This window comes from Lagenorhynchus albirostris, chromosome X (genome assembly GCF_949774975.1).
Source record: "Lagenorhynchus albirostris chromosome X, mLagAlb1.1, whole genome shotgun sequence".
Taxonomy (NCBI): Eukaryota; Metazoa; Chordata; class Mammalia; order Artiodactyla; family Delphinidae; genus Lagenorhynchus; species Lagenorhynchus albirostris.
In genome coordinates this window covers 38,780,336-38,792,982 of record NC_083116.1, presented here as the reverse complement: position 1 = coordinate 38,792,982, position 12,647 = coordinate 38,780,336, and the positions used below count along the sequence as shown (strand labels likewise).

Here is a 12,647-nt window from a genome sequence, read left to right as displayed (position 1 = left end):
TTGGAAGGAAAAATTAACCACTAAACACAGGTCTATTCTCCTGTGGTCATCTGAAAGTACTTGTACAATGCAGGTAGATTAATGAGAATATCTTCTTACCGTCTCACCATTCTCAATCAATGTATAGTCCCAAGCATTGACCTGGGTGACCTGGTGAAGAAAGTGTTTCTCTTGATCCTCTAACTCAAGGCTCCATTTGTTTACCAGACCACTCAGCTGACCATATGTCATCACAGGAGTTATGATTTCACTAAAAAAAAGGATACAGTATGATCATATGATCATACTTTCAAAAGTATGATCAGATTCTTTTATACTTTAGTACAACATATGAGGACTTAAAGAAGAAAACAGCACATGAGGAGTTTCTCAGACCTGCTCCCCAACAAAATCACCATAACTGGTAAAGATTATTTTAAAAACAACCATTCAAACTCTCTGGAAATTATCTTAATGGAATACAGCAAATAACGGTTTATTAAGATATCTACTAAATTTCAGTAAGAACAGCTAAAGTCTGTGCTACAAACTGCTCCCTTCCTTCTCCCTCAACTCAGCAAGATGTAAGCTCCATTCTGCATTTATGCGGCCAAAGAGATGGGATTCCCTCTCCCCTCAGCTCTTAGTCAAAGTGATCCACTCCCCATCTAAGCAGTATCCATGGCACAGTAGGCAGCTGATCTTCCACCCTCCACTGGGCAGAACTAAGGGGAACTCTGATTCCCCTACCAGGTGGTATCAAATAGGCTGAACAGATACCTTATTTTCCATCAAGGGACTGGCGGAACCAGGCAATGCTCTGATTCCCTGCTGGGGCAGTGTTGGGGGGGCTGGGTGGAGAGGTGATCATCAATTCCCAGCCCAGCAGAGGCAGGCAGTGTTCCAATTACCCCACCAGGGCATTGCTGGCGAGGTCCAGTGATAAGCTGAACCTAAATCCCCACCCAGCAGCAACAAGACTTAATAAGGCAGAGTGAGACAGTGTTAGTTACCATGAGGCTTCATCCCTTGTCTTCAGTGTCAGTGGCGGCCAATGGAGACCTGAACCTGTATACCCACCTGGCATCATTGAGACTGAACAAGGTAATGCAACTCGGGCTAATAAGGACTCCACCTCCCACCACCCCTATGTCCACTTAGCAAGGCTAAGTGGAGAGCTTAACCTCTATATCCACTGGAAAAATTAAGACTGACTGAGGCAGGGCAAAGCAGGGCCAGCACTCTGTGCCCCTTCTCCCAGAGCCTCAGTCAGCACTCTTGTCCCCCGTCTCCCAGAGCCTATGTCAGTGGGACCCAGTAGTGAGCTAAGCTTCCATACCAACCCACCATCAATGAGGCTGAATGAAGTGATATGAGGCAGAGTAGTTGACATCTTGCTTCCCCCCTCCGCCTGTGTCAGTGGGGCCCAATAGGAAGCTGAAATTCTGCAGCAACTAAGCAATATGAGTTAGTCCCCCACTTCCTCTTGTTCTGGGAGCCCTGGGTCCCAGATGGGAGTTGAGCTTATAACCCCACTAGAGGCAATGAAGTAGTACGATGCAATGCCCCCACTTTCATGGGGAATGAGTCAGCAGGGCGGAGGGGGAACTGAACTTCCACACCTTTCATCTGCACTGAGGCAGTGTGAGTCACTGCACCACTTTGGCTGAGGTGGTGTGGGCAGGGTCCAGTGGGAAGCTGAACATACAAACGTACCCAACTTTTGCACTACACCTTAACAAAAGGATTCCCAATTAACAAAGATTTAAATAGGACCAAGATCTCCTAACATAATAGATAAAATGTACAGGATACAATCGAAAATTACCCATCATATCAAGAACCAGGAAAACGACAACTCAAAAGAGAAGAAAACAACCTAGAGATCCCAACATTGAGAGGTATCTGATGTTGGAATTATCTGAAAAGAATTTTAAAGCAACCATCAAAAAAATGTTCCAACAAGCAATTATGAAGTCTGGGGAAACAAATGAAAAAAAAGAAAACCTCAGCAAAGAAATAGAAATTATGAAAAACAATCAGATGGAAATTAAAGAAAAGAAAAATAACTGAAATAAATGTTCACTTGAAGGGTTTGATACTAGAGTAGAGATGACAGAGAATAGAATCAGTGAACTTGAGGATAAATTAATAGAACTTACAGAACAGCAGAGAGAGAATAGAGACAAAAAATGAAAAAAAATCTCAAGGAACTGGAGGATGGTAATAAGAGGTAACATACTTATCATCAGAGAATTATACAAAGACAAAAAAAGACAGAATGAGATTAAAAAAGTATTCTGAAAAATAAAGGTTGAAAAATTCCCAAAGTTGTCAAAAGATATAAACCTAAAGACTCAAGAAGCTGAGCAAATCCCAAAGAGAATAATTCAAAGAAATCTATACTAAGACATATAATACTTAAATTTCTGAAAACTAAAAATAAAGAAAAAAATCTTGAAAGCAGCCAGAGAGAAACAACACATTACTTAAAATGCAACCCTAATTTGAATGACAGGAGATTTCTCATCTTAAACCATAGAGGCTAGAAGCAAGTGTCACAACATTTTTCAAGTACTGAAGAAAAAAACTGTTGACCACAACTGCTATATCTGGTGAAAATGTCCTTGAGACATGAAGGGAATATAAAGATATTTTTATGCAAAGCAAACTAAAGAGAATTTGTTGCTGTCGAAACTACCCTTGAATATTGGCGAAATAGAAAGGAACTGAAAACAGAAGAAGGCATGGAGTTTCATAAAGGAAAGAAGAGCAGCTAAATGGATGGAAAAGGGTAAATATAATAGGCTATTCTACCCCTCGTGAGTTTTGTAAATCATATTTGATGGTTGAAGCAAAAAAGTATAACACCATGGAATGTGGTGTTCAAAGTACATAGAGGAAATACCTGAGACGACTATACTTAAAAGGTAAGAAGCATAAAGGGAACTAAACGGAAGTAAGGTTTCTACACTTTACCCAAAGTGGTAAAACATCATTATGGCTAGATGGTTGTAAGTTACATATGTATATTGCAACACCTAGAGCACTCAGTAAGAAAACTATACAAAGCAATATACTTAGAAGCACTATAAACAGAACAAGCTGGAAACCTAAAAAATGTCTGAATAACCCACAGGAAGTTTAAAAAAAGAGAAACAGAAAACAAAAAACAGGGGTAACAAAAAACAACAACAACAAAATAATAAAATGGCAGACTTAAGCCCTAACACATCAATAATTACCTTAAATGTAGATGTGCTAAATATACCAACTAACAGAGAGAGATTGGCAGAATGGATAAAAATTATGATCCATCAATATGCTGTCTATAAGAAACTCACTTCAAATACAAGAACACATGTTGAAAGTAAAAGGATGGAAAAAGATATACATGCAAGATTAATTGTTAAAAATAAATGGCTATATTAATATCAGATAAAGTTGATTTGAGAGCAAAGAAAATTACCCGAGTCAAAGAGGAACATTACATAGTAATAAAGGAATTAAAGCACCAGGAAAGCTAATGATCCTGAATATGTACCAACCAAACAGCAGGACCCCAAAATACATGAAGCAAAACTGATAGGGCTAAAGAGAAAAATAGTCAAATCCACAATTACAGTTGGGAAATTCAAAAAGCCACTTTCCACAACTGAAAAGAAGCACTAGAGCAGCAAGGATACAGATCTGAAAATACAGTGAAGCAACAGAATCTAATTGACATATATAGAACACTCTACCCAAGAGCAGAAAACAATTTTTAGGTGCTCATGGAACACTGACCAAGAAAGACCATATCCCCGCTCGTAAAACAAATCTGAACAAATGTATCAAAACTGAAATCATACAGAGCATGCTCTCCAATCATAATGGACTCAAATTAGAAATCAATATAAAAATAAAAAACAAGAAAATATCCAAACACTTGGATATTAACACACTTCTAAATAATCTATGAGTCAAAGAGGAATTCACAAGGGAAATTTTTTAAGTACATAGAACTGGATGAAAATGAAAATACAACATTATAGAAGATGTAGTACAAAGCTAACACAGTGCTAAGAAGGATATTTATAGCACTAAATGCTTTACATTACAAAAGGGGAAATGTCTCAAATCAATAATCTAAGTTCATACCTCAAGAAAAAAGAGCAAAATAAAACCAATGCAATCAGAAGGCAAAAATTCATAAAGAGTAGACGTCAATGAAATTGAAAATGAAAATAATAGAGAATAATCAATGAAATAAAAGCTACTCCTTTGGGAAAAGATGAATACAATTGATAAAAGAAAGCTACAAATCACCAATATCAGAAATGAAATAGGGGAGTATGCCTATAGCTATTAAAAGGACAAAAAGGAAATATGTACAACTTTACACTCATAAATTCCACAATTTAGAAGAAACAGACCAATTCCTTGAAAACCACATACTACTAAAACTCATGGAAGATGAAACATAACCTGAATAGTCCTAGAACCACTAAAGAAATTGATTTATAATTTAAAAGCTCCTTAAAAAGGGGTTTCACTGGAGAATTCTGCCAAACTTTTAGTGAATTAACACAAATTTTACAAAATTTCTTCTATAAAATAGAAGAGAAGGGAATACTTCCCAGATCATCTTATAAGGCTAGTAACATTCAGATATCAAAACCAAGGACAGAATTTAAAAAAGAAAGAAAACAAAACTACGGACCAATATCTCTCATGAACTTGGATATGAAAGCCCACAAACAAAATACTAGTAAACTGAATCCAAAAATGTATTAAAAAATTATACATCATGACCAAGTGGGATCTATTCCACATATGCAAGGATGGTTCAACATTTGAAAATCATTGACTATATTTCACCATATCATGAAGCTAAAGAACAAAAATCTTAAAAGATCCTATCAATTGAGGCAGAAAAAGCATTTGACACAAATACGTCCAATTGATTTTTGACAAAGGTGAAAGAGCCATTCGATGGAAGAAAATAGCCTTTCAACAAATGATGCTGAAAAAACTGGACATCCATAGACCCCCCCACCCAAAAAAAAAGAATCTCAATCTAAAACACACACCTTATATAAAAATTAACTCAGAAGAGATCACAACCTTAAATATAAAACGTAAAACTATAAAACTTTTAGAAAAAAAATAGGAGAAAATCTTTGGGACCTAGGGTTAAGCAAAGAGTTCTTAAACTTGACACTAAAAGCACAATTCATTAAAGGAAAAATTGATAAATCAGACCTCATCAATTAAGTTTTGTTTGGTGAAATACTCTTTAAAAGATGAAAAGACAAATTACAGAGTTAGAAAAAATGTTTGTAAACCACATATCTGACAAAGGGCAGGTATCTAGAATACATAAAACTCTCAAAACTCAGTCAAAAAACAAATTCAAGTAGAAAATGGACAAAAGATATGAAAAGACACTTCACAAATGAAAACATGCAGATGGCAGATTAACACATGAAAAGATGTTCAACGTCATTAGTCATCAGGGGAATGCAAATTAAAACCACAGTGAGATACCACTTCATATCTATTAGAAGGGCTAAAGTAAAAAATAGTGACAACACCAAATCCTGGCAACAGTGTGGACAAGGTGGATCTCTCATACATTGCTGCTGGGCAGGTAAAATGGTACAGCCACTCTGGAAAAGATTTACAGCGGTTTCCTAAAAAAATAAACTTGCAACTACCATATCACCCAGCAACTGTACACCTGGGCATTTATCCCAGAGAAATGAGACTTAGGTTCACCAAAAACCTGTACATAAATGTTCATAGCAGCTTTATTCATAATAGTCTCCAACTGGAAACAACCTAGACGTCCATCAATGGGTGAATGGTTAAACAAATGATGGCACATCTATAATACCATGGAATACTACTCAGAAATAAAAAAGAACAAACTATTGATGCACATGACAACTTTATCTCAAGGAATTATGCTTAGTGGGAAAAACAGTTCCCAAAGGTCACACGCTGTATGATTCCATTTGTATGACATTTCTTTAAATGTCAAGGTCATAGAAATGGAGAACAGAGCACTTGTTGCCCAGGTTCAGGGAAAGGAGAAGAGGGTAGCGAGTGTGGATATAAAAGGGCAACAGGAGGGATCCTTGTTGTGATGGAACTGTTCTATATCTTGACTATATCAATGTCAGTATCCTGAATGTGATATTGTACTATAGTATCGCAAGATATTATTATTGGGGAAAACTAGGTTAAGTACACACAGAATTTTTTGTATTATTTCTTAGAAGTAAATGTGAATCTACAGTTAACTCAAAATAAAAAGTTTAATTAAATGCAGATGTACAGAACGGACTTGAGGACACAGTGGGGGAAGGGTAAGCTGGGACGAAGTGAGAGAGTGGCATGGACATATATACACTACCAAATGTAAAATAAATAGCTAGTGGGAAGCAGCTGCATAGCACAGGGAGATCACCTCGGTGCTTTGTGACCACCTAGAGTGGTGGGATAGGGAGGGTCGGAGGGAGGCTCAAGAGGGAGGGGATATGGGGATATATGTATATATATAGCTGATTCACTTTGTTGTACAGCAGAAACTAACACAACACTGCAAAGCAATTATACTCCAATAAAGTTGTAAAAAAAAAAAACCCAAATACTTAGAGATGAACATGGCATAAATTGTAAGAATACAGGCTCTAGAGCTTGACTACCTGAATTTTAATCCTGGCTCAACCATTACCAAGTGTGTGACCAGAGGTGAATTATAAAATCTTTATGTGCTCCAGTCTACTCATCTATAAAATGAGAACAAAAATAGTACCTACCTCATAAGGTTATTGCGAGGATTAAATGGTATGATGCTGTAAAGCACTGTAATATTTCTAAACATATAGTAATTGCACAATAAATGTTATCTATTATTAGCAATAGTAATAATTGTATTATAATGGTATTCAGAAGACAATGGTATCCTTTTCGTTGTTCAACTTCCTAAGCAACAGAAATTCTTTCCCTAACTGCTCCTTGACTCTGAGTCATTTACCTAACATTCAAACACTATTCTAAAGATGTACAAGCAAACTATGCCTTCTATATGACAAAGAAAATGAGACTCACACGAATTTTCAAATAGGCTTACCTAATGGTCAAAGTAAAAGGTTTAGGAATCATGCCGAATGGAACAGTGTTATTCATGCCAGTTGATGTCAGTGGTTTTAGATTCATGGTAAAGCTACTGGTGGTGCTGGTGCTGGTGCTGGTGGTGGTGACCGTGGTAGTGGTGATGGTTGACGTTGTAGCTGGAAAATAAAGTGTATAATGTTAGTAATAAGTAAGGAATTTTTAAATTCAGTCCCTGATTATTCAGGATGAAAAACTATAGAAGTATTTTTTAATGTGAATTTGAACTCCAAGTTGTATGATTTTAACTCAATGTTGCTATAATATATGGCAGGCCAGGTATTTGGATTAAGCTTCCTGCTAACAACTTAAAATCCTGGATAAATGTATAGAAAAATACATTTTATAACCTAACCAGACCCATAACCATTAAAGAAATTGAATCAATCCTCAAAACTCTTCCCATAAAGAAAACTCCAGACCCAGATGACCTCACTGGTAAGTTCTGCTAAACTTGCAAGGAAAGAATAATTGCAATCTTACACAAAATCTCTGTACATCTATAACTTTGCATACTTATGTGAATATATCTGTGTAATTAATTTCTAGAAATGAAATTGCTAGATCAAAGGGTCAGCATGCTCTAAATTGTAATATAACTTTCCAATTCCCCTACCAAAAAGACTTTGCCAATTTACATTCCTATCAATAGGGGAGACTGCCTGTTTCTCTACACCATAGCCCATAGTAGGCATACATCTTAGCCAGTATTATAGTTAAAAGCCTCTCAAAGTTTTGTCTACAGCCCAGACCTCTCTTCTATGTGTCTTTTCTATTACACCCTTACTAAAATGCCCTGTCTCTGTACATGAAATTCTCAGTTCACATCATGGCCGAGCTCAGATTCTTCCTTCACCATGTTTACTGTCCACTTCTCTTCTACTCATGGTTATCTCTTGGTTTTCTGAACTCCTATAGCACTTTTGGTTCTTCCTTACACAGTGAGCACTTAACAAACAATGCACAGAAAATTGTGGCTGGTGGAGACTGGAAGTGTTTTCTTCTTTTTGGTTCTCTGTATTTTCAAATGTTCTTATAATTAATAAATGCTGCTTCTGTAACAAGAAATTTGTTATAAAAATATATTATAACATGTATACAATTATTTGTTTGTTTTACGTTAGCCTTGTTTTCCCAATTAACAATACTTTCAGGTTAACTGCCACCCTAGATAAATACATATATCATGGTGACTGCCAACATGCACTGCCTATCCTTAGGGAAACTGGCCTACTCTGTTCCTGCTGAGGGATCAGGCTCAGACACCCATTCTTTATTTCAGTAACTCTCTCCTTTGATCCTAGTTCACAGTTGACAAGGGTGGGCATCTGAAGTATAGGAAGCCATCCCATATGCTACTGGCAGCCTATAAGAGGGTCTGACACAAAAAGCTCTAGCCAAACAGGGATAAGGTAGGTCAGATCTCATTTTCGAACATTTAGAACTGTGGAAAGAATCAGACAGTAGGTAAAAATACGGAAATATTTCCAGAAATATGGAAAGAATCAGACTCTAAGCAGAAATTTGGAAATATTTCCAAGTATGTAGAAAGAATCAGACAACAGGCAAAGGGAGCTGAAAGGACTGACAGAGGAAAAACATAAAGTAGAATTAAAGAGTCATGAGCAAGTCAAAATTAAGAATATAAAGCAGAAAAAGAGGTAAAGAAACCCAAAGGAAGTTAAAAAAAGAAAAAAACAGGCAAAAGGAAAATAGCTGAATTATGTTTATGCAATATTAGATCCAGGAGGTCCCTAAAGCTGACTTTAGAACAACTTCTAAATTCCACATTCCTTGAAGTTCATTGCCACGATAATACCTGTATTAGATTTCCATAAGATTTCATTTCCCTTTTGGCCACAAGGATCCTTACAATAATTCCCCCATTCTTTTGGTTAGCTTTTGTGAAAGTGGAATGAGCACCACAAGAGAAGACCATGCCCAGTCACAAAGGATCCCCGGGGTCACTATCACTCAGGACACTGGAGAGGTTAAAGATTGGATCCCACGTTCCATTCTTTATAGCCATGTGGTCACCATGCTCTTCATCTGAGAATAAAAAGTCTTATTTGAAAAGAATTCCCTCCCCAGAAATGCTGAAAATTAATGACATTATCAAGGCCCCCCCCCTTTATTGATTAATTCATTCTAACATTGTGTAACTACTATATTCAAGGCAAAAAAACCCAGAAAAACAATTAAGAAAAAAACAAGTCCTTGTTGTAAGGGAGCTTATCTTCGCCCAAAGAAGATTTTTTTTTTTAAGTCAGAATTTCCTGACACGGACAGATGTCCAAAGATAACGTATACTTAAGAGAAAACAGCAAATTCTATGATTATGTCTGTGTGTATCCCATTTTTGTAAAACAAATAAATTTAATGTATGTTTGTAAGCATTTGGAAAAAAGCCTGTTAAGACAAGCACCAAACTGTTTTCTCTAGAGGGTGTGATATATGTATATATGCATGTGTGTATGGTTTTTATAATTTTTAAAAAAGCAACTACCATCACTACCACTAAAGAAAGAGGTTAACAGACAAATGAACAGCTCTCCAAAGATGCTGTGCGATACTTTCAGGAAATTAATACCTGTCAGTCTAAACACAAAGGACTCTTGAGTCATAAAAAAATGGTATGATTATTTTAAACTGTTTATATAGTATTTATCTTTGTTCCTTATTTTCATGGTATTTTTAAAAGGTATAAATTAGCTCTGGCATAGTAGGCAATATTCAAATAACAATAATATTTCAATTAATACCAAAAGAAGCAATGGTTTTGAGAACGAAGGTTCTATCACAGTCTGATTTTGCAAGTTACAACTTTGGTCTAAACTAAATACAGTCAACTCTATGTTATCTGTGTACTAAAAGGGAAGCACTGTTCTACAAATAAGAGAAAATAATTGCATACCAAATTTGGATTTACATTTAAATAAATCTCATTCTGATGATCTTAAAAATCATTACATAAAATAGTGAGACCATCCTTTAAAAGATCCTACTATCCAATTTTCCTATCTTGTCTCTGATCAACAACTATGTATCTTACTCCATGCTAGGAATGGACATCATTACTTTCATAGACTAATGCAAAAGATGAGATTTATAACAAGCAAGCTTCTCTTAAAACTTGCCGGTTATACCTAGGGCAGAGAATAATCTCAAATGTCTATAAATTTACAAATACAGATACCCGAAAGCTGTCCTACAGGGCTAATTTGTGAGATGAAGAATCTGAGCAAGTAAATATACTTGGGGGGAAGGAAAGGTGAGTAGGGGAAAAAATCAACAGTGGGTTGGGGGTATTGAGTTGAGACATATCTGATGGGGAGGTGGGTAAGTACATAAGGCAGTGGTGGATGGGATGGGCTAGTAGCAAAGGTACCAGTTTGCAGGAAGGAATCTTAAGACTCAGATAGGTAGGGGATGAGTTATGACAGAGTCACCAAAAAGCCTGCAAATTCATATTTCAGTGACTCTGCCCACGACTGAAAGAATCAATTTTTTGTTCAGCATTTTATAAGGGAAACTATGTGTTATATTTCTTGCAAATATGGTTACTTATAAAATTCTCAAGCCATGCCCTTCATAATGCTCATAGGTTGGCCAGTTAGCCGAGTACACAGTAGAAATTCAGTTAAGTGTTGGTCATGCAAAAGATGGTTTACATCTCTGTTTAGGAATAATTATTTTAAACTTAACAAGGACTGACTTTTAGTTTATGACAGGTTTGAATAAAGATTCATTTCAGCCCTAAGTAAACTTTTAAAAGTCAGAACAAACAAGACTTCCCTAAAGTGGAGTCTGACTTAAATGGTAGGTTTAAGTAGTAACTGACCTCTAACCACCCAGCTCACAACAGCTAAAAGGCAATGGATAACCAAGTTTTCTTTAATTTACAACCTAACTAGTGCCTAACTGGCAGAAACAAATTTAGGATAGGTCCACAGAAACTCCTGTAATCAACTTAAGGAGAGGATCAACTTTAATACAGGTCAAACCTTAAATTAACTTTTAGAGAATAAAACTCTATGAATCCCAGTGTACTGGGTCACTTTAAATAGTATGATCAATAATAAGAATTTTTAAGTTTCAGAGTTGACAAGAGTTTGATAGCAGCTTTGATTATGGTCATCTCAAAGAAGTAATCTCATTGACATCAACTGTCTCATTCTACCCTTTGGCAATTGTCAATACTGATGTACCTTTTGGATATGCTGGTGAGATGATCAAAACCTTCTTAGTCCTAGAAGCTAAGGAATACAACCTACTTACTGCTTTTGTTATGCAGTACATTTCCAGTGAGCATTCAAACACATCCCAGTAGTTCTAAAAATCTTACTAGATGCAACAGCAGCTGCTCCACCTGCTCCAGGGAAATTTAATCCAAATCCCAATGCTGTACCACCAAGCATTCCAGCCAAAGTTGTAGGGGCACCACCAACTGCAGAGAACAACATAATATTACCTATTACTCTTTTAATCAAAAACAGTGAATGAAGAATTTATATAGGGTATTTTTCATCTGAGTCCTTTAGTAACTTTGGCTAAGCCTCAAAAAACTACAGTCAATCCATTTATATGAAAAGTCTAGAAAAGGCATAGATAGAGACAGAAAACAGATTAGTAGTTGTCTCGGGCTGAGAGATCTTACTGGGATGATAGAAATGTTCTAAAACTGCACTATGGTGAGAGTTACACAATTCGGTAAATTGATTAAAAATCACTGAACTATACACTTACATTAATTTTATGACATGTAGATTATATCTCATTAAAGTTGATTTTAAAAACACTGTGGTCAAGGTTTCTTTTCATTTTGTAGGCAAGGACATCAAAGACAGGAAAGAAAAAAGAAACCTGTCAAAAGTCAGAAGTCGGACTTACCCGGTGGCACAGTGGTTAAGAATCCGCCTGCCAATGCAGGGGACACACGTTCAAGCCCTGGTTCGGGAAGATCCCACATGCCATGGAGCAACTAGGCCCGTGCGCCACAACTACGGAGCCTGAGCTCTAGAGCCCGCGAGCCACAACTACTGAGCCCACACGCTGCAACTACTGAAGCCCGCGCACCTAGAGCCCATGCTCCCCAACAAGAGAAACCACCGCAATGAGAAGCCCACGCACCGCAACAAAGAGTAGCCCCCACTTGCCGCAACTAGAGAAAGCCTGCACGCAGCAACAAAGACCAAGTGCAGCCCCAAATAAATAAATTAATTAATTAATTAATTTTTAAGAAAAGGTCAGAAGTTTTTGATTGGAAATGGAATTCATTCAATAATTTTAACTCCCAACCTCAGACATGGTCATATTCACAAAATCTATTATACTTGAGAAGGATATTGCTTACATATATCAAAAGGTTTCCAGAATCTCAGTCATGTCTCAGGAGTGGAACTGTATCTACTTGGAAGAAAATACAATTCAAGTGGCAACCTGCAATTTCAACTAATGTTCCACCTACGCCAACTGCACAAGGCAATGGGGGATGGCGGCCGCCATTT

The 12,647-nt window shown here is 36.8% G+C and overlaps 1 protein-coding gene across 1 annotated transcript in view; it reads right to left on the bottom strand.

The window, feature by feature from the left end:
* Positions 1-11,918, bottom strand: part of NUP62CL (nucleoporin 62 C-terminal like) — a 33,083-nt gene extending 21,165 nt beyond the window's left edge. Inside the window, exons 1-4 of the mRNA XM_060137944.1 lie at positions 11,887-11,918; positions 11,486-11,587; positions 7,100-7,259; positions 100-250 (exon numbers count right to left, since the gene is read on the bottom strand). Coding sequence (XP_059993927.1) covers positions 100-250; positions 7,100-7,259; positions 11,486-11,558 — 384 coding nt within the window. The 5' untranslated portion in view covers positions 11,559-11,587; positions 11,887-11,918. The remainder of the gene's footprint in view (positions 1-99; positions 251-7,099; positions 7,260-11,485; positions 11,588-11,886) is intronic.
* Positions 11,919-12,647: the final 729 nt, after the last annotated feature.